At 43.2% G+C, this 21805-nt stretch overlaps 3 protein-coding genes across 5 annotated transcripts; 2 read left to right on the top strand and 1 right to left on the bottom strand.

The window, feature by feature from the left end:
- Window positions 1-103: 103 nt before the first annotated feature.
- On the top strand, window positions 104-12500 carry plekhm3 (pleckstrin homology domain containing, family M, member 3). 3 transcript variants are annotated; one of them, XM_053877497.1, is made up of 8 exons: window positions 104-145; window positions 1105-1889; window positions 3047-4123; window positions 5281-5426; window positions 5954-6147; window positions 7676-7739; window positions 8957-9114; window positions 11485-12500. In XM_053877497.1, the coding sequence occupies exons 2-8, from the start codon at window positions 1391-1393 to the stop codon at window positions 11654-11656; spliced, it is 2310 nt and encodes a 769-aa protein (XP_053733472.1). In that variant the 5' UTR covers window positions 104-145; window positions 1105-1390; the 3' UTR covers window positions 11657-12500. The 3 variants fall into 3 exon arrangements, with proteins under 3 accessions (XP_053733472.1, XP_053733473.1, XP_053733474.1); XM_053877498.1 differs by lacking the exon at window positions 104-145 and adding an exon at window positions 353-566; XM_053877499.1 differs by lacking the exon at window positions 104-145 and adding an exon at window positions 921-960.
- A 1982-nt stretch (window positions 12501-14482) lies between these two features.
- On the bottom strand, window positions 14483-18114 carry c10h2orf76 (chromosome 10 C2orf76 homolog). Its single transcript, XM_053877551.1, has 5 exons — window positions 17795-18114; window positions 17452-17502; window positions 17025-17062; window positions 15735-15816; window positions 14483-14682 (listed from the first exon to the last, which is right to left on the bottom strand). Exons 1-5 carry the CDS (start codon window positions 17922-17924, stop codon window positions 14606-14608), a joined length of 378 nt encoding a protein of 125 aa, XP_053733526.1. The 5' UTR covers window positions 17925-18114; the 3' UTR covers window positions 14483-14605.
- A 398-nt stretch (window positions 18115-18512) lies between these two features.
- dbi (diazepam binding inhibitor (GABA receptor modulator, acyl-CoA binding protein)) lies at window positions 18513-21485 on the top strand. Its single transcript, XM_053877160.1, has 4 exons — window positions 18513-18696; window positions 19864-19981; window positions 20658-20720; window positions 21238-21485. The coding sequence occupies exons 1-4, from the start codon at window positions 18682-18684 to the stop codon at window positions 21309-21311; spliced, it is 270 nt and encodes an 89-aa protein (XP_053733135.1). The 5' UTR covers window positions 18513-18681; the 3' UTR covers window positions 21312-21485.
- The last annotated feature ends 320 nt before the right edge of the window (window positions 21486-21805 follow it).

Genomic DNA, 21805 nt, shown 5'->3' on the forward strand with positions numbered 1-21805 from the left:
AATATTGGCATAATAATGATAATAATAATAATAATATCACCATCATCATCGCAGTGCAAATCTAAATTGAAGCGGAACCTTCGTCCCTCAGAAGCAGTTTTAGCCGGAAGGCTTTGTTGACCAGTGACATGGTGAACACTATACGGTGAGTTGTATCTTTTTTTTATTATTATTATTATTATTTATGTTCGGGGATACAACTCTGTCTGTCATTGTTAGATCCATAAAAATATTGGATATTAGTCACCATGACGAACAAGTGTGATGTATCTTAACGCCGCCGTTGTCGTGATGCGAACTAGCATCCGGGTGCCTTACTCTTGTAACAGCATCCTTTTCTAAAGGTCATCGGTCTGACGTGTTGAAATTCAAGTCGTCAGTCGTATTAATACGTGCTATTAGATTATTTTATCTACAGCTCAGTAACGTGGCTCACTGTGGCGCCGTTAATTTTCCTTACATTATCGAGGGAGTTGTGTTTCATCCTGCCAAACAAGCCACACCGACCGTTAGATGCGGCGATATGAGGAACAGTACCAGCACCGTTTGGTGCACAATATGCTGTGGTAAGTCAGGGTGTCTGGAACTGCGCCAACGGGGTTACAAGCTGGCTCCGACGTCCTTCCTATCTCGGTCGAGCACCGGTTAGAGCCCCTGCCTCAAAGCAAGGCGGGGTGACCAGGTTGCTGCAGTTATCCTCCCCTGCTGTCTGCCTGACTTCCGCCAGGACGAGACCGGCTTTGAATCAGTTGAAAATGTGAAGTCTGTTACTTATTTCCTGGGAATGTGTTGTGTAGTAAAGTATAAACAAGAGCCTTAAGCTTGAAGGACGTGTCGGTTTAAATTTGAACCAACAGATCTCAGAGAAGCTCCTTTACATGACATGGGTCTCATTCCTTTGTTATTGTTTAATATTTGAAGAAGAAGAACATTTGCCATTGACACATCTCTGAAACGCAGGTAACCCGTGAGTTGAATGCATTATGTTGTCTTATCTGGTGTGTGTGGGTATTAATCAGTTCAGTGTCAAAGGTTAGTGATGTCTGTTCCCTCTTGTGTGAACATTCCTCATCCATTACTCTTTGCTTTGCTCTTGGGTTCCAGGCAAGAAGAGTCTCATCTGATGATATCACCTCCGTCTAAGAGGTGTGAAGACAATACCAACCATCAGAATCCGCCCAGCTTTTGTCCATCTCTGACTGCACAAATGTGCTGAGAAGAAGACACCTCTCTCCTGAGGATAGAATGTGGACCACGATAGAAGTCTTCTCTCTTGATAGCATAAGCGACCGTGATGCTTTTCACACACCCACGGATTTCTTTTAAAGCACATGGCAAACTGTGTTTGGGTGAGCATTAAAGTGGATTTCCGTTTCTAACAACAATTACCATGGAAGGCCTGGAGCAGCTGGACATGTTAGGCGATATAAGTCCAGCCGTAGAAGCCACTGAGGACTTCGTGCACCAAGTGAGTGCAATACAAAGCCAAGGTTCAAGCCATACTGCGAAAGCAAACCTCCAATTGTTCCATCAATCCAAGACGCTCCAGGATGTGTCCAATGATGCCATGGGAAAGCTGAGTTCCAGTGGTGCCTGGAATCTTCTTGCTAGTGAGCAACCAGTCACAGGGCCTTTTGGTTTAGCCTGGGCTGACAATTTAAGTGTGTTAGGTCTGGTGGGCTTGGGCCAAGGCAAGAGGACTCGAGCCCACTCCACTGATGACCTAGCGGTTCGCACCAAGGAGTGTGTTGGTAACTCTGCTGCGTCCTCCACCTCTCAGTTTAAGAAGGGACATAACAGATCCAGATCAGATGTCAACTATGGACATTCGTTCCACATTAACAATGACTGCACCATGAAGAACTTGATCCTCAATCACCAGCAAGCAGGTAAGTCATCATCTTTCATTCAGATCAGATTTTGAGTGTTTGAAAACAGCTTGCTGTTTCACAGTCTCTCCTTGATCCCATAGTGTCTTTATCCTGAAGCTGCCTCATTTATCCTAAATGTTAGTGCTAAAGTCCCTGGCCAGTTGTGAAACCAACTGGATGTATTTTATTTTAAGATGTCTTGATGTTTCTTGGGAGAATAGCATAGCAGTCCTGTTTGATCAGGACTTATTTAAAGCATAATCTATAGGGTAGCATGTCTATGAAAATTATAGTTGCAGTCTTTCTTTCTATTTTGGCTGCTTTGCAATCTCATAGCCCTGTAGTTTGTTTCTTCTCATAAAATATTTTGTGAACCTCGAATTCATGAAATATGTTGTCTTCTCTACCCCTGACTACTGCTAGCTAGTACGCTTCTGTCGGTGAGTCCTGCCCTTAAGCAATGACCACAACAGAAGATTAAACTGGAAAATGTGCACATGCAGTCTCATTTTGTTGTTGTTTTGCATCTTGCATTTTTGCATCAGGATTCAAAAAGCAATGCAACCAGCTCTACAAAAGTGTATTGGATTGATCAGTTGCCTTTAGAAACGCCATAAGAGCTGTCACCACAAAAGGTGAGAGGTCAAATGACATTTGTACCACCAAAAAATTGCCTTCACAATCGAGCTCCACTGAGTCCTGACCTGTTCCTACTTGGGGGCGTCAGAAGTGTAGGGCGTAATACGTACGTTTTCATAAACACTTAAATGGCAACGTGTGAAGCAAAACAACAATGAGGATGGGAATTACAAAATACATCATTACAAACACAACAGTGAAACAAGGAGTGAATCTTGTGATGAGAATGTGTTCTGTGTAATCTGTCAAAGTTGGGACAGTGTGAGGCTTCAGCTGTGTCCAGCTACAGTCTGTTATCAAAATACAAATATTCCTATTAATGCAAAGAGATCCATGCAGAAAGTGAAGTCCCAGAGGGGAAATATTTGATTAATCCCGTCATGTTAAGCATGAAAAAAACATGTGATCCAACCAACATTCATCAAAGATATTTTCCAAAAGCTTGTCTTGAACATTGTTCTTAGACAATGTCAATGTAATGTATTGTGTTTGGTTAGGTTCCACGCTAATTCGTATTCTGCACTTTCCCTCTGCAGCTGAAAAAAGCAGCAGTTGTAGTGTTGTGAAACGGGGTGAGATGGAACATCGTGAGGGCGCTCAAGCACACTGGATTCCATGCCATGTGGAGTTGACGGTCTGTGACCTTCGCGTGTACACTTTGGACAGCAGCGCCAACCTCCAACTGGCATCCTCCTATTCCCTGTCCCACTGCCTGAGTGTTGTCTCCCCAGCTGACTGTAACCAGGTGGGCCAGACCACCCAGTCTGCAGACCTACGAACCCTCCAGGCCTTGTTCTTCAGCAGCACTTGTCTGCAGCTGAGAACAACCTCTACATGGGAAGCCCATGAATGGCAGCAGCTCATCTCGGAGAAGGTCCAGGCAGTCAGACCTGTTTGCCATGACAACGAGCAGCAGCGCCTGGTGTCTGACAGTATTCAGAATGCCAGGTTTCCTGCTCCTATGACGCCATCTTCATCTCCATCACCATCTGGACTCCAGTCTTCTGAAGCACAAGTATCTCTTCAGTCTAACTATGAGAACCTGAAGAGGCCGACAACCCTACAGCTGTTTGCACCTTGCAGTCAGGACTATATTAAATCTGCTGTGCTGCACAAGCTTATAGAACAGAACAACTGGCAGGCCTTCACATTTGTCCTGACGAGAACTGCCTTTCAAGCGTACCCCACTGAGGGCCAGGACTCTGTGCCTCGCCCTGCTTTCCAGTATCAGCTTCCATCCTGTTTGGCTGTGCAGTCAGAGTCTGAGCCGAAGATGAAAGCATCCCTAAATGATCAAGGGGACTGCTTCAAGTTAGTGTTTCCCAATGAGGTGCTTCGACTTAAGGCTGAGGATCAGCAGAAAGCGAAAGAGTGGGTGGAGGTGCTACAGGAAGTGGTGGCTGCACAGTGGCCCGCACTGGAAGACAAGGGTCACTCTGGAGAAGACCTGAATAACCTACAAGGCGTGCAGCTGAGAACAAAATCATCAAGAGAGGCAAGGCAGCAAGTGACCTCCAGAGTCAAGAGGCAGTCTGTCACCACCAGCTTCCTCAGTATTCTCACTTGTTTAGCAGTGGAGAAGGGTCTCACTGCCCAGGGCTTCAGGTGCGCAGGTGGGATGAGTCTCTTTTTACTACTTTACTACGAGATATAAATATAGTACTTTGCTGCATGTGCCCCTGTCCATCCTGTCAGCTCCATGTGTCTAGTTCCAGAGTGTTATTTGATGACAAACCACTCAGTCTACATGAATAACAAAAGTCACACCTCCAGTCATGAGAATCACTGAATACTAATGTCAATATTTTATAGCCAATCAAGCCCAATTTAGCAACAAATATGTTTCATTTAACACAAGTGAATGACAAAATTTGAGGTTTGTGCTATGTGTTTCTATTTTCTAAAATAAAAAACAGATTAAATACAATGTTAATCTTATTTAATTGTTAAATTGAATGCATAAATAACCACAAAAAAAGTAAAATAACAATACTGTTAATACCCTTAAGTTACATTGCTTGCCTTGAGTAATATCTGATTTTTCTGTTGTCATTTTTGGGAATGTGTTTTTTTTAGTTATGTTTTGACTCATTTTTCTAAATGTTTTTTACCTGCAAAAACAGCGTTTTTTTAAAATACACAAATCAAACAGAAACTAATAAATAGTGAATGGGTGAGAATATGAACAACAGTTTTCTCAATGCTGCATTAACACCAGCCACACATTTGTCAAAAGTGACTTTACATTAGACTTAGTCATCTACTATTTCTTCATGTATCACAGTTCACCTGACCCAGGCTTATGTGGAAATGGCGACGCTGCGTCTATACTCTTCATGCACTTGATCATCAGCGATCATCCTCAGGTGGTTCTGATGTTGTAAACTGCGGTTTCAAGCATTTCACCCATTTTTCATGAGCGTCTTAAGAAGTGTATCCACTGCTTTATCACGCTTGCTGCAGTCTCTCTGGAGTTTGTGCAGCATGGTGGCTGACACACGGGGCACTTCGTTTATCCACAGGCGTCATATGCGGGCGTCACTACACCCAGCCGCTTCGCCATGTCACGTTGTTTTTAAGAAGAAGGGTGTTCAGCCTGTGTAGCAGCCTTGCTCTGCCATGTGCTTCCCTCTGTGCTTTCTCGAAACGCGTTCCCTTTCCTCACAAAAACAGTTTGGCAGGCATGTTATTAAATTAGTTTGTGGATTCTGAGCATGCCTTTTGTGTGCTACGTTGAACCTTTATCTGTGAGACTTGGTTGTGCATGCAGGCTGCCAGCGTCCAGTGGGACTTTCCAAAGGAAAGGCCAAGGTCTGTTATTACAGTGGCTGGTACTACTGCCAGAACTGCCATGACGACAACTCCTTCCTCATACCTGCTCGCCTGCTGCACAACTGGGACATCAGCAAGCACAAGGTAAGAACTTGCCAGAGAAGAAGACTGGAGTTCAGAAACCCTCCATTACATTATGGAAGATGCTTATTTCAATGCCACTCTCCCCATTTCTTTGCTTTGCCACTATCTTTTAGTGAGTATTCGTGGTCGAATGTGGTCCGGGTCTGCTTGTTAACGTTGTGTGTTTCTGGCCTGCCATGCCAATAGTTCTCATTGACCATCTAGTCTGGTGCCTTCATTAAGGCGCCTACTGTACCTAACCATGTAGCACGGTGCGAAAACCTGAGGAGGCCAGGGCTTTGCAGAATCCCTTAAGGTCCCACACAAAGACATTTCAACACCAACCTGGACATTAGTTTTGTTAAGTTGTTGTTGTCTTATTCTGCTTTTGATGTATTGTGTCACACAGCTTCCACTTGATGTTTGCAAAATAACAATAGATTATATCGGATCTACACTGATACACACCACTAAAGCTGAAGTAACCTATTTAAAATCAGCTTTCCTTGCAGTTGTCAATACATCCTAACACCCTCCTACTTCTGCAGGTGTCCAAACAGGCCAAGGAGTTCTTGGAGTTTGTATACGAGGAGCCCCTCCTAGATGTCCAGCAGCTGAACCCTTGCCTGTATGAGCACTGTGAGCCTCTCAGCACGGTGCTTCGTCTCCGGCAGCAGCTCCAGTCCCTGCGTGCCTACCTGTTCAGCTGCCGAGCAATGGTTGCAGAGGACTTGAGACGGAGGTAAATCTTCATCAGTGCAATTGATCCGATCAAAGTTGATGCTATCTTTATGTATAAGGTGGAAAATGAACGTGAAAATGTATTCTCTCATTTTAATGGAAAACGTGATTTACATTTTTATGTTTGTGTGATTCTGCAAGTTTTCAAGATTAAATGAAACAGTTGTTTGCAATGTTGACCGCTTGCGAGGAAAATAAAGCAGCAATAATGATTCCAAATGAAAAAAAAACAAAAAACAAAACAAACAAGCTTGTCTTGTCTCTGTCACCAGGTAGCGATGCCTCTAGTAGTTATGATACATAAGCAGTATAGTCACTGCTATAGAGAATCCAAATAAAAACACAAACAACGTGTCATAGAAATGGATATGATTATGGTGTTTTTTTGTGTTTTAAGTGAAAGAACAATCCGCAGATTAAAATATTAATTCGAAAAATGGAACACTAGCGCTGCTCTCGGACCAAAGTTCACTGACCGGAGACTTGAAGGAATGGACCTGGTGAGAGTGGCTGCAGATGGTGATATTTATTTGCTTTTCATCATTAAAAGCCACTTCATACAACAGATCTTGTAATATAAAGTTGCCCTGAAAGTGTGACTTACAGTCCGTCTTCTCACAACACCCAGAGCACTTTTGCAACACGCAGAAGACTTGTGGCTCTAAGGAAGGTACATCTGTAGCCACAACTGTGCTGGGGCACAAGGATGGAACTGTGACTGCCAATGTGAAACAAAGTCTCCTGTGACCACCATGATCATTCATACACATTCACACAAGCCTAAGTCTCAGGCTTGAGGATATTACAGTGGTGCCAAGGACGGAGAGGGTTTCAAGTAGCCAATCCCCCAACTAGGACAACCCACTTCTCCTACGAATCGACTGTTGCCTCAGGGTTGTTGGACACACTTGTAACATAATTCAGGATCCTTTGGAAAAAAACAAAAAAAACAAAAACAACAACCATGTCTTAATCTATGTCAACAAACTTTAAAATTATTCTATTTGCTATATCAATCTGCCATATTTACACCCTACAGCTCTAAGCCTCAAGGTTCGTGATATACTGTACAGTGGTGGTTCATAGTTGTCTCAGTTCAGGGTCTGGATGTCTTGACCTCCGTTTTGGAATCAGATCCATCTCAGATGTTCATCAAAAATGTCAGAGTTGTCCTTCATGGGTTGCTGTCATCTCATGTCTGCTACATGCCTGTTGTCATTTTCAAGCAGTTTATTTACTTTACAGTCTAATCTGTCACCCCCCTGATGCACAACAGATGAAGGCAGCTGAGCTACAGCTGAAGAAACATGAGGGCAGAGAGCTAAGCAAATAACAGAAACTTGACAAGTAATATTTTAAGAAGTGAAGCAGGTCTCCAAATCTTTGTTGTGTATTTCTTGTTTATGGGACAAAGGATAGAAATGGCTCTTTAGAAAATGGAGGTGCCACACTTCTGCAACATTTGACACCACATGAGTGTGAATGTCACGTCTCACTGTATCTAATTCAGCTTTCTCTTCTGTTTGCAGAATCTTTCCTCGAGAATACCTGCTGCTGCATATCCATCTGTACTCCATAGCTGACTTGCAGCAGGTAATGAAATAGCCTTTGACCATTTTAACCAATGCCCTGTATTTACACAGAGATTTTTTTATTTTTTACTGTTTATTTTTCAAATTTTAAATTTAACTGAATACAGGCATTATGATTGAAAACGATACATACAATGGTTTACAACATGTAAGAAAAGACATAGAGAACAATAAAATAAAAATAAAATACAGACACAGAAAAACACTGGGGATATTACAATAACTTATCGTTGGATTTCTTTGCTGAAAAATGTTCCATTTTGTCCATCTTTTTTGTGTACAAGCCAGTTTTCAGTCTCAACAGAGAGGTCAAACGCTCCATCTGCCTTATTTCTTCAATAATGTCAGTCCAACTTTGTACATCAGGTCCATCCGTTTTCATCCAGTTCCTTGTAATAGCCTTTTTAGCAGCAAGCATCAAGATTTTAAATAAATATTGATCACTTTGTTGCACCTGTGAGGGCAAGAGTCCCAGCAAATATATCTGTGGGTCCTTAAGAATATTACATTCAAATATCTCCTCAAGAATATTTATAACATTGTCCCAGAACGTTTGTATTTTAGTACAGGTCCAAAATATATGTGAATGAGAAGCATTCATGTGCCCACATTTTCTCCAGCATTGTTGAGGTTTTCCTAGTTGTTTGCCTCTCATATGCAGTGTGATGAAAAATCGAATCAAGGTCTTCCAGCCAAATTCCCCCCTATTTTCTCGAAGCTGTAGTACTGTGTTGTGTATTGCACATCACAGATTTAAGTGACAGTCATACTGAAACTGTGATTAAAATTAAAAAAAAATTATTGATGAATGCATTTGCTAATGTACTCATTAATTTTGTTTTTTATGTATTTATCTATTAATATGTTTATCATTTTTAGTGCTGTCAGACGCTAACTGGTGGGATCAATTAATTACACCTAAAATTGCTGAGAAAGCCCTTCAACTATATAAAAAGCTTTGTGAAGTGGTTTACAAACAGGCAAATAAACATTATTTTGACACCCCTAATTATTTTCTATATTTCATTTATTGTTGGGTGTTGTCAAGTTACTGACCTTTGCTCTGACCCCCCTGCTACAAAGGGAATTCACAGTGGCATTTACCAGCTGTGTTTCTTCACTTTCTTCTTTATTATCCTCTGACTTGCTTTTACTTTGACCATCCTCACCTGTCTCATGAGGGTCATCCTCATATCGTCTTCCCTCTATTTCACCCAGGTGATCGATGGAAAACTGGCTCCATTCCTGTCGAAGGTGATCAAGTTTGCTAGCTCTCATGTCTTTAACTGCAGCCTCTGTCGGGAGAAAGGCTTCTTCTGTGAACTTTGCCACAACGGACAAGTCCTGTATCCCTTCCAGGAGAATGTAACCAAGAGGTAAGCTGCAACCAAACGTGCAACATTGAGTGTAAATGAAAAGTCAAGTGTGATTAATTGATCTCAATTATTTGCAGTTTAATGGCATACGAATATTTGCCACAAGAAGCCACATTTTTCTACTTGAATGAATTTGGTATATTACTGAATCAAATGATGGACCCATACATACATTTAAACAACAAAATATTGTTTATTTTGCATCAGTTTGACAAGAGCACAATACATCAGGATGGTGGCTATATTCAAGTTTTTATATCAATTTATTTAAACTAAAGCTCTTTTAAGGTCTTGAAAATATTTGTATAAGAATTTCAATTTTATGAGAATTTCAAGTACATATATTTTGTAGCAAAAAACATCCCTGAACCAAAGCAAACAGATGCTTTTGTTTGCTTTGGTTCAGGGATTCCTCCATGTTTGTTATCATCCTCGCTGCCACGTGTCTTGTGCATCAGTGTGATCAGTGGAGCAGGAACTCCTGCACTTACAAAGGTTCCCTGTTGTCTGGAGAGTAAACTGTTCAATTAATGAAATTAATGAAATTCATTGTTGTTGTAATTAATTGTAATTGACTTGTTAAAGTCCCACCACTAGTTTGAAGTATTCACTTGCTGGATGATAAGGAGTGATATTGGAGACTGGCAGGTAGTCAGTCTCGGTCATTGTACAGGTATGAACTTCACATTAAAACACAGCAAGTTTTAAATCAAGATTTCATGGGGCACTACAGTCAGTTTACTTGAATAAAAAGCTCATGTATGTGAAAGCATATGGTATATTTCCCTGTGTTGAACACGTCCTCCTGCTCTGACCGTGGCTCCTTTGGTGTAAATGCTCAAATGCAGAGCTGTAGTGCAGCAGAGATGGTGCGTGGAGCTGGTAACCTTAACAACAGAGTATGGTGTTGAGCTGTTGTCCCGCTCAGGGGTGTACAAATGCTTTTAACATTAAGTGGGGCACATCTTCTGCCTGTATTGCAAACCATTAACAATTACCTATAGCATACATTCATAAACAGCATTGTCTGTGGCCCTGTCAGTAGGGCTGCATCATCAAATCTAACTTTTGTCGTGAGAAAATGTTGCCTGCCACAAGAAACTTAGACTGATCCTCTGCGATATCTGCATCCACTGAGCTCCAGATTATTGACCAACACCATCGAGTGAAAACCTACACTTGCATGTCCGATCTGTTAATCTAAACCCTGCCTTACCAGAGTCCCCAACCTTCATGAACTACTGTAACCTGCAAATTCACAGGCTCAATCCTGCTAGTGCAATATAACAGGAGGAAGTTGGCAAGGACATGACAACTGCCATTTGACTGTTCCTCATAAAGTTGCACTTTATTATTGCACTCTGTAATAGCTTATTCATTCCACTGGTCCTTGGTCAATCCTAGTTACTTGTGTAGCTTTAGTTGTTTAACAAATAAATTCATAAATTGTTTAATAAATGTGATTTCAATATTGATCAAAAATAATAGTCCTTATCATTTTGCCCATAATGGTGCAGCCCTACTTTAAAATCAACTTTATGTCATTGTCGACATGAGGGTCCACAAGACACTGAAGCCTCTCTGCCTCACCAACGGACCTCAGCAGGGTCTCCTCTTGCCCAGAATGCCAGTGGACAGTACCTTCTTGCAGCTTCTGTGCTGGTGCTGGATGGGTGGCTTAGTGGAAACAGAGAAAACTGTGAAAGTGACCTTGATGGCTATTTCTTCATCAGTCCAGCCTGAATCCTTCTGCTCCATCCTGGTTATATACTGTGCTGTATACTGAATACTTTGTTATATCACTGAGCTGCTCTTCTACAGCAGCCAGTGCGATAAAGTATTGTTCATTACTGTAGTGATATAGAACAAAATCACTTTCATTTCAATTACATTGTTAATCCGATTCTAATTTTATTGTAGTTAATGGTGAATTGTGGCGCCGTCTGTGGCATCTAATTTTATTGTGTCAGTGATGCCACTAGACATCCACTGATGCTGCATCAGCCAGTGGTTGTTGAGGAATCACTCTGTTTTGTGTACCAGCACTGTGTGAAATTGTGTTGTGCCCTTGAATTTCTTGTTTTTACCTCAAACAAATGCAAAATAATGGCTGTTTTTTCCAACATGAGGAGAAGTGTTCTTGCTTGTAGCAGCAGAGAAGCGTAAGACATTTGCTGAGACGTCAAGGCTGCTCTGGTTTCACTGTTTGCGTGACAAAACACTGCGTTCCTTTGGCTCATCATGTGAATTAACAACCATAATCCAGTGACTGTTTGGATAGTGAAGAGGCACTAAGTGACTCTGCTACTGATGAGGTCATCTAATAGCACTCACTGTCGATGATGTGTCGCGTGTGCGTTCTCTCCGCAGGTGTGAGGGCTGTGGTGCAGTTTTCCACACCGTGTGCCGGCAGAAAGCCCAGCCGTGTCCCCGCTGTGTCCGCCGGGAACTTCACCACAAGAATCCATCGTCTCTCTGGCCCCCGGATGATGACAGTCTGTGCTGTTTTCAGCTTCCCTACCATGACACCTTCGATGCCTGACATCCACCGCAGTATTAGACAGTAGACTCCACACACACAGTGGAGAGAGAGAGAGAGAGAGAGAGCGTCCCCGGGTCTGTAGATCCAGACATATCTGGGGCGCTGCAGGAGACCTGCCGTCACCTCTCATACTCATTGTAATCCTCATGCTTCTCCTCCTCCTCCACTCACTGGACCCAAGGCACATTTGTGTAAATATTTTTGAGAAAAGTCTCTTGTAAATGATTTGCTTCATGTCACCGTCTGACCCACAAATGTAGCACCAGATTGCAGTCGGGCACCGATTTAAGAGCGATACCAGAAATCTTCTCAGGGAGTGCTGTGGCAGTGATGTCATGTTTGTGTGCCGATGAATATGTCAAGTTTGCAGCTAACATGAACATGTCGGATGGCTTCTGCCTGCATGACATCATCCCTTCATCTCACTTGATGTTCACTTTCTGGAAGCATAAAACACACCGAGTCAGAAGGTGATTTTCTTTTGCTGAATCCCCAAATGCCATTATTTTAACATCGTGTTATTTATGATAATTTCATGTCATACGGTGCTAATTTTGTATTGATAAAAGCTGCTGGACACACCCAAGTTCAATAAAAATGTGATAAAAGAAAACCTGGGAGGATGTGTGCTCACCCTTTTGCTCTGTCGGCATAAATAGGCTGATGTTCCTGATTCACCTGAACCGGATTTCATTTAGGTAAAAAACACTCTAAATCTCCAAGTTCATGTTCAGTACGGCAACACCTGCAACCTCCCCGAGTTCCTTCTAAAATGCAGGGTAGGTGAGTAGATGTGACTGGACTCTCCGCTATTGGACCGGCCTGTACTAAACGAAAGATTCCACCTCTGATGGAGTATCCAAAACAAAATCACATTACTTTGTCATGACTTTATCCCAGGTTCAGACTGAACTATTGAACTTTGCTGACATACACTCACCCGACAAAGACTTCTGCCCACAAGTGAGCTATAAGATTGGAAACACACCAACCTTCCTGTGGATGAAGACCAGGAGCTTGTAAAACTATCTCATCAGATGGGTTAAGCTAAAATGATGACAAGGATGTTTACCTCGAGCATGACACAGTGCAAGACAACTTCCAGCCCTGCGCATTGTGTTGCGCCTGGTCATAGCCTCTGTTATTTTTGAGGGACACGGTGTGTGTGTGTGTGTGTGTATATATACGCTCACCTTTGGCCTGTGTTTTGAGATGCCTGGAAAACACATCTGACTGGGTGTTTCTTTTTAGCAGCACTAACACTTTGAAAACTTGTGATCATCCATGTTTCCAGCCAACTCAGTATGATGATGGGCCTTCCTCTTCAGACAAAGTTTTGCTTTCCCTCCTATGGCTCTCCTTGGTCCAGAGGGCAAAGACAATAAATAAAATGAAAAAATAAATAAAATGAAAAATCAATAAAATGACATTGTACCGTTTCATAAAAGTACTCTGAAGAAAATATCCATTCAAATCAAGGCACAGAAATCCCATCCAAATCCTAAACCTTCAGAGCTGCTCCTACAGGTCCATTCAGTTTCCAAACCACCTTGTCAGTTGCAGGTCACAGTCGGCTATTCTAGCAAACACTTGGACCGGAGGTCAACACTCATGTACATACAGTATGTGTGTTATGTACACTTACATGTTCTTAACAGATGAATGAACAAACAATGACAAACAAATGCAGTAAGCCAAATCACCTCGGATGATATGGCAAGTTGCACCTGCTCAAGGTGCTTTGTTTTCCACAAGCGACGGCCTCTGCAATACACATATGACAAGCTGAAACAGTTGTCAGTATTGTTCACATACTGCTTATGTGATAAACAAAAAAAAGGTGTTTGTAAAACTGCTACAGACACCAGTGAGGCCAGGTTTATATTCGTTTTCCTTCAGGCGTCTTTTTGTGTCATCAAGGAATGTTGCTCCACAAACTTGACAGTGGAAATGATTTCATCAGTAGATTAATACAGAAAAATAAAAAAGATGAAAAAAAGTCATAAAGAGGGGTCAAGGAAGGTGTGAGCACACAGAGTCCAACCTATCAGGTGTCAGCTGAAACAAGCAGCACCAAACAGACAGTCACCTGACGACAGTCTTCAGACAGCTGATTCATGAAGCTGTGTGTGGCAGAACAGAATCCAGCACTGCCCTGGTACATACAGGTGCACTGCTCCATCTCCACTGGGTGTCGCAATCTCTTGGCAGACATGTGCTTTGGATGACAGGCCTTTCCAGTGACATAAGAGAGTGGCATTGAAACCAGGGAAAATATGACCATTGACCTGCAAACAGTCACATTCACAGCTACACACAACCACTGTCCAGAAGAATAGGGTTATAATGCTGCTCCTTTCCAATCTCTGTAGAATGCAGAGTCTGAACGAGCGTCAAAGTCATACAGCCATCTTGTCTGCACTTTGGTCCCTCACCAAAGAGACGCTATGGTCAACGTAAATCCACTGTCCACAGCCTCTAAGTGTACACGCAACTTCTGTTCATCTACGAATCTGCTGCCATGTGTGTGGTGAATCGTGACCAGTGGTCCACACCGATCATGGCTCAGTGGTGATCCGTAGCACCACTTGTTATGTGTACCACTCGGTTTGAATCTCCCCAAACGTGCTATTCTCCACCCACACAGTCTCTGAGCAGGGCTTCAGAGTACAGAAGCTGTCAGGAGAGTTTCAAGGACTTTCACACCCAAACATGAACAACACCACTTACTGACAAACAAGTGATGGAGCTGTGGAAGGAAAGTGCAGTGCACAGAGGAAATGCATCTGTATGTACCAGGGCAGTGCGCAGAAATGAACTCACCTTTGAAAAACTTTATTCAAAAACGTAAATAAAACCAGAGGTTCCGAGTAGATTTGCTTAAAATAGAAATTCTAAAGGTTGAACTATTCCCCACAGCCCAAGGTGCTCATGAACATCGTGCAACTTTTAAAATGGGGAGGTGGGATTTGCTTTGTAGAGGCCGTAGTCCTCCTTCTTGAAGAATGCAACCTCCGTTTCGTTGGCTGAAGAAAAAAAACAAAAAACAAAAAGGGAGCATTTAATGCACACAGAATTGTTACAAGCATAAACAGGTTTACAAAACCACTTTAACTCAAGGAGAATTCCACGGATTTGTGTCAGGAGGAACCACCTTGTGCAAGGGTCCTGCCCCGCATCTAATGCTGTGTTTCCATCTGGGTACGTTAGTCTCAGCTGGTCAGATAGCGAGTCCCTTTTCACCAGGTCCATCTTCTGACCCCATGGACTGTAACACCCTTTTGTGTGAAGCAGCGACGTCACGATACTACACACTTTCGTTCCTTGTTTCAACAACAGCGTCTGCAGCTGAGTTATTCACGCTCGCTAACCATGATACTGAGGCACAGCGCGGCGGTGAACAGTACAGGGACTGGGGCCGCGTAGACAACTGATTCTACCTTTCCCCAATTCAGTACTGATTCAGCAAATCCGCCCTCTGTCTGTCTTGGCCTCCGACTTTGTGTCAGCAGAATTCAACACAAAATTATTCTTCACTGAGTGGAGACTGACTCCAGAGGAGAGGAGAAGACAATCTCGCTCCATCCGCTCTCATTACGTCACGTTACTGAATCAAACTAAAACCCGCCGCCCTCCGAATGGCTCGACCCTACGTCGATCAACATTTTATTTACCTTGTTTTCAGAGTGATATTTATTTGCAGTTAGGGCTGTGCCATGAAGCCAAAAAGGATTTTTATTTTCCCATCATTCCATCCTGAATATACTTGATTTTTTTTTTTAACATTGTTTTACATTGCTATTTTCACTTATTTAAGGGATTAGTGCCTTACAGGCAGAGGTGTAACATCTGGACCATCATCATCCGTATACTTCAACGTATATTTTTTATTTGACTTTAGTCTTTGTAGCGTTTACCCACTAATACATGTGTATTTTCTTCAACATTTTCAATTCTATGGATGGATTTTCCTTTATTCCGGTTCGTCCCTCTCCACGACGTTACACAGGACAGCAATAAAGAAGAATAGGAAGTGACAGATTACCAAATGAATATTCAGTTATATCCCACAACTCACCCACTCCAGAGGCCCTTAGTGTCTTCTCCTCATCCAGAATGAGCAGCTCATCATCATCTAAACTCATCACCAGCTCATTTGTCTGTCGAGGAAAACCAAGAACTGCATTAACTCAAATGGATTTTTTGTTGTTGAGCTCCAGCAAATCAGGGGTCCGACATTGTTTGGCATCAATGAGCGCAGGATCAGAAGCACACAACATTGCAACACAGGTTTGGGGCGCAGAGCTTGGCCCGGTGTGCAGCACGTGGAAGCATATTTGGTTGGTATTTATGTGGTTGTCTTGTGTTGGACTTCTTCTCAGTGGCAGGCTTTAAGCAAGGAGGGCGCCTGGGCTTCTGCAAAACATGAAAAAATGGACACCCGATTCTCTACCGTAGCTATATAGAAGCGTAATCTGGTGGCCAAGGGTGTCCATTTTTTCATGTTTTGCAGACGCCCAGACGCCCTCCTACCTAAAAACCTGCTCAGTGGTCAGCACTGGCTCAAATCTCTTCAGAGCATAAATTCACTTCATTCAAAGTTTTCACCTCAAAGCAATATATAATATATGCAGTGGTACCGCAGTTTTCGAACGTCCCGGACTTCGAACAAAACTTTAGAGATTTTTATCACAGGGGAGGCGCTCGCTCTCCACACCTCCGAGGCTGGAGCGTGCACTCCAGGGTTTGATGTCCTGTTGTGGGCTGGAGCTGGGACAGGGATGAGGCGAGTCTGGGACAGAGCGTTACTTGGTTTATGACTTTGTCACAGCCAAACTGCACAGAAGCGCACATTCAGAGCTGGACACGCACCGGGCACCTCTTCACTTCTGGAGAGACGTCACTCACTCGGCAACCCCTCCCACATGCAGCGGCCACACACATAGAGGAACAGCCACCTGCAGCAGACACTCTACATTCACTCCTACAAAAGACTATTTTAAGGCTTGGAACGCATTATTTCTTTTTCCATTAATTATAATGGGAAAAATCGATTCAGATTTCGAACAAATCACTTCTCGAACGGCCGTCTGGAACGGATTGTGGTCGAGAACTGAGGTACCACTGTATTTGAATTCATATTGTCAATGAAAATGTTGATAAAGCAACTTGCTGACAGGTTTCCCTTGGAAGTCAATCATTTGTGTGTGGCTTAGCCATAACCAATATGGGGTAAGTAGCAAGCAGAGCAGCAGTTTGGGCCAACAACACCAAAATTAATGTGGCACAGTTTGTCAAGAAGTGTTTGTTGGTTTTCTAGCAAAAAAAAAAAAAACATGTTTGTGTACAGGCATAGTTGCTGCTGTACCTTTGCGCCATGTGCTTGATGGACGATCTTCATTGTGTCTGCAAATAAAACACATGCTGAGAGTCACACTGGAAGTCACTTTTGGTAAATCTATTATTACATGTAGTTTCCACTACACGTAAATGATCTGTCATCAGGGCTTACACACATCTTAGAATGAAATATGCAAGTACTGATAGGGACATATCCTGCCTCCCTAGTATACAGTACAATAGCATCAGGAACTCCAGCAGGGGAATTAGTTTTCAAAGGACACTGTTGCAGTAGAGACTTGTGACCCCTCAATAAACAAATCCTGTTTTTAATCACTACATTCTGTTCAGGTGTGTGTTCTGTTCCAGTTGAATGCTGCTTGCCTCAGTCGGTTTTTAAGCACCTTTAGAAGCAAGACAGTGATATTAAAATACTAACATAATCTATCACTTACCATAGGTGAATTTTCTAAACGGAGGAGGGAGGCCAGGTCTGGATTTAATGTCTGAAACAAAGACAGAATACGATCACTTTAGTTCGTGCGTAAAATAAGATCAACGTGTGACAACTTAATAGCATCTGGGAAATCATCTTTATCATACGGTATCCATTGCTACTTGCAACTTTAAACTATACACAATACAAAGTGCATTTTTTAAACCTCAAGATATGAAAGGTCGCACCTTTTAACTTTCAATTGACTGCACGCGAAGATTCCTTATTGGCTATATGAGGAAGTATCTACAGGTCTCGCGTGAAAACAGAGGTTTATCGATGAAAAACTTGAAGGGACAGACCTTCAGTGACCATGTGGATGAAGTCTATCACCTTCTGGTCCAGATCGACACCACGGAACACGATGGGTTTGAAGTTCTTGTGCTCGAATGATCTGATGAGACGCACTGTGACTGTGGCTGGAGTCGCCATGTCGCCCCCTTATTTCTTGATCTACGTTCTCGCAGTCAGTCTCGACGACAGCACTTCTGGACCATTGAATTGGTATTTACTGACTGACAGCGGACTCTGTCCGATCGACTGTCCGTATGAGATGCGCTCACAGCCAGCGCGGGCACGTTACTGTCTGTCAGTGCACAAGCGAGGAAACCTACACGCATGCGCATTCTCCTTTCTAATGTCGCCATGTTTTTAAGGCAAGCCAACAGGGACAAACTGCAGAACAACTCTCGAAACTTTTGTCTGACACCAGTAATCTATTTGCGTACGTGGCATTCAAAAGCACAGCTTTAATAATGTCACCACATATGATAAGAAACATCCATCACTGAGTCATTGTGTTAATATAGAAATATCCTCTCGCATTTTTGTTTCATGTCTTATTTGTTTTTTGTATTACAGCTGCCATTAGTCATAATTCTGTGCTTTGTTTGTGTGATTATTTTTGCGTAGTTTTAATGACCAGTGTGATTCTCATTTTTTTTTTTAGCGGCCTTGCCATTGGTCCCTGTCGGGTAGCCATAGAAAAACAGATCGGCCACTGCGCATGCGTGCGCCTGTCGCTCCGCTTTCCCAGGTCGCGTAGTGACAACCGCCTTTCTTTCTTCCTGACTCCTCCACTTCACACCGGGCGCCACTGTCTCCGTGACGTCGCCGAGGACCAAACGCTCGCACCAGTCTCTGAGCAACACATTTCTGGAGCCGATTTGGTTCGTCCAAGAACGTGAGAATGGCAGACCTGGAGGTGAGAGTGGAACTGGTCACGGACATGTGGCAAGAGAGTAAGAGCAGCTGCTGCATGACAATGAGGGCGGGGATGGACAGAGCTGCCGTAGGGTCAGTGTCTTCTTACGGAGGACATCCGGGGCTGTGCACCTTGTTTGTAGTACTTGCTCCGTTTGAATATACGTTGTAGTAACCCGAAGTCCTGCTAAATTACTTTTCAGACCGTCCAATCGTCCACTATCACGAGGCTTCGCGCTATTGAGTACAAAGGTCAGAGTGATCTGACGGTGCTTTTACAACACCACTCTTTCAGTAGATAAGACTCCAAGTCTTTCGTCAGATGTCAGATGGGCCCAGTGATTGTTCTGCTCGGATCCGAAGATCCACGGATATTCCTCTTCCATTTATTATTCCACACCACGAGAAATCCACGTACATAAAGTTCACTACCCTGTTTAAAACTGTTTCAAACTGAAGTATTTGAAATACACCTATGCGTATTTACTGTGCTTATGAACGTAGTTCCAGCAATATTTTACATTCAAAACACAGTACTTAACAGCCCCATAACAATACTTGATATTAGTAGTTGATATTGACAGTATTCTAATGAAATACCAGCTGTTGTCCCCGATGTGTCGCATGTCCCCTGAAGGTTTATGATAACTTTGGACCCACCTGGCCACATTTCCTGGAAGAAATATTTGGAATAAGTTATTGAAGATTCATATTGCATTCTCAAAATAGTTATGTTGGCTGTCTATGAGTATTTTTTTCTCGTGTGGCCAAATCAAATACAAGGTACCTGCAGACATAGATGCAACTATTCTAAGTTGTATTGTGACTATTGTAAGTACTGATGATTTCCCAATTCGGATCAACAGTTGGATCTGATGCCAACATTGTAGACGGATAGGAATTTACTCAGCATGGATTTCTCACAGGAGCTGAATCTGAGCTGAAGGTTGTAATGTTGACTCAGGTGCTGCAGACCTGCGGCAGGATTGTTCTGAATGTTGACTCTTCATGTGCGTGTTTAGTCAGAACCCAGCATTCGGCCAGCGGCGAGTAGTTGAACCTGAAATGAAGCCCATCCTGCAGCCTGCTCATCCCTGAAGCGTCTCAGTTGCTGCTGTGCTGTCTGTACCTGTGATCCAGCTAACGGTTCCTCTTGCTCCCCCTGCAGGCTCAGTTTAAAGCAGCGGCAGAGGAGGTCAAACAGCTGAAGGCCAAGCCCTCAGACGCAGAGATGCTGCTTGTTTACGCGCTGTTTAAACAGGTTTCTGTGGGCGACGTCAACACAGGTAAGAAACGCAACACCCCAAGGCTAGTTATTTAGGAAGAGTGGAGTACTGATAGTGCTCCTGGCACAAACGTTCTGGTGTGACTGCATCCCCTTCCCAGAACACAGTTACAACCATTGGACACATTGGACATGGTCACGCTCTGGCAGCGGAACACGCCTTCCTTTTGCTTCACCACATGACTCAGAAAGACTTGAGTCGTGTTTAAATATTTCTCACATAAATGTAGGAGCATTCCACACTGCCCCACTTCAGTCTGTGTTTTAAGTAGTAATCTGTTTGATGTGAATATCTCAAATCAACCATAACCACAAGGCCAATGTATTTGTGGTAGAAATGCAAAAATGAAGTCTCCAAATGAGTGTGATGTTGTTTGGAGTAGAGAGATTTTTTTCATTTTATCCCTGCATTCATGTTGTTCTCTCTGATCCCAGATGTATTTCTATATCAAATCTTTAATATCTACTTTCACCTGTTTTTTGGCTCAGGATTTGATCATGTACTTTTCTGCTTGTGTTGGTTTCATGATGAAATCATCTGAAGTATTGTGTGAGGCTCTCTGTTTCTCCAACTCTCTGGGTCTCATTCTTTATCGTGACACAGCCTCAGGGAGCACTAGCCTTATGAAAGGTTACATGCTTGTCAATATCACCCAAGTGCTTTCTCTTTCCTGTAGCGCGACCCGGGATGCTGGATTTCACCGGGAAAGCCAAGTGGGACGCCTGGGAGAAGCAGAAAGGTACTTTTCATATTAGTTCAGTGTTCCCCTACAGTGCTCCAGAGGGGGCGCTGTGACCTCCCACAGAATTCAGTTCAACACACTTAAATTTCAGAATCGATCAGGAATAGACAGCAAAGATTTTTTTTTTTTATCATGACAAGCTGAGAGAGGTCACAGAGGTGAGGGTGGACGGGCCTGTGTGTGAGGGTGAAGGTGGAGAATGTTTGTGTGTGAGAGGCGTATTAATGCAGCAAATGAAAACTCTGCTCTAAAGAAAATGCTTCATGAAGATTCGTTTCTCTATCTCTGCTCATCGTGGTCTGCAGTGTATGGAAAACAGGTTCAGGACAGCCAAGGCTGAGTTACTTGGGAGAGCAGTGTCACACGAGGACCAACGTCCCCCATCAGTTGATGCTGATCAATGTAAATGTGTGAGCCTTCTGCGACTGCTCAACATTCTGCAGCTCCCGTCATGGGTAAATGGCTTGTTGGTTTTCAGTCGGTGACCTCTCCTTTTGTCGCCTCTGTGTCACAGGGAAGAGCAAAGAGGAAGCCATGAACGAGTACATCACGCTGGTGGGCGAGCTGAAGCAGAAGTATGGCTTCTAACATGGCCTGGTCAGCTCGCCTCCCGACAGATGAAGTTCCACCTTTAAACCTCACAAGTGTGTCCTTACTTTTCAAATCTGGAGCCAGCCTTGATCGTCCACCTGCCACATGGAGCCATCATGTTGTGAACACTGCACTGTGGTCTGTCATTTCATAATAAATCTCCTTCCTTAATGTGTTGCCTCATTTTTTAAGAAAAATCTTTTTAAATGTGGCTTCTTTCATGAATGGAACTTCCAGCGTAGTTTTCTGCAAACGTTCAGGTGAGACCTTCATGGCGGCCGAGCTCTTTCAGAAATGGACTCAGTACATCCCCAGTGGTTTGAGGAACAGTTTGCTCTTGGACTCTGGAAAGAAGTTCTTCCTTCCTAGGGAGGGTGAAGACGTTAGGTCAAGGTGGAGGGTTGAGAGTGAGGAGAGAGAGGAGCGGACCTGGTATCCACACTGTTTACCTGAACTGCACCCATCATCTCAACGTTTGTGCCCACAGGACA

This window comes from Synchiropus splendidus, chromosome 10 (genome assembly GCF_027744825.2).
Source record: "Synchiropus splendidus isolate RoL2022-P1 chromosome 10, RoL_Sspl_1.0, whole genome shotgun sequence".
NCBI classification, from domain to species: Eukaryota; Metazoa; Chordata; class Actinopteri; order Syngnathiformes; family Callionymidae; genus Synchiropus; species Synchiropus splendidus.

Excerpts from the sequence above, each read along its gene's own strand:
- plekhm3 (XM_053877497.1), top strand. The coding sequence starts at position 1,391 with ATGGAAGGCCTGGAGCAGCTGGACATGTTAGGCGATATAAGTCCAGCC. Across the intron at positions 1,890-3,046 it reads CCTCAATCACCAGCAAGCAG|CTGAAAAAAGCAGCAGTTGT; the intron begins GTAAGTCATCAT and ends TTCCCTCTGCAG. Across the intron at positions 7,740-8,956 it reads CCATAGCTGACTTGCAGCAG|GTGATCGATGGAAAACTGGC; the intron begins GTAATGAAATAG and ends TATTTCACCCAG.
- c10h2orf76 (XM_053877551.1), bottom strand. The coding sequence starts at position 17,924 with ATGGCGACTCCAGCCACAGTCACAGTGCGTCTCATCAGATCATTCGAG. Across the intron at positions 17,063-17,451 it reads GTTTAGAAAATTCACCTATG|ACACAATGAAGATCGTCCAT; the intron begins GTAAGTGATAGA and ends TTTTATTTGCAG. Across the intron at positions 15,817-17,024 it reads ATCAAGCACATGGCGCAAAG|ACAAATGAGCTGGTGATGAG; the intron begins GTACAGCAGCAA and ends TTTCCTCGACAG.
- dbi (XM_053877160.1), top strand. Across the intron at positions 19,982-20,657 it reads TGTGGGCGACGTCAACACAG|CGCGACCCGGGATGCTGGAT; the intron begins GTAAGAAACGCA and ends TCTTTCCTGTAG. Across the intron at positions 20,721-21,237 it reads CGCCTGGGAGAAGCAGAAAG|GGAAGAGCAAAGAGGAAGCC; the intron begins GTACTTTTCATA and ends TCTGTGTCACAG.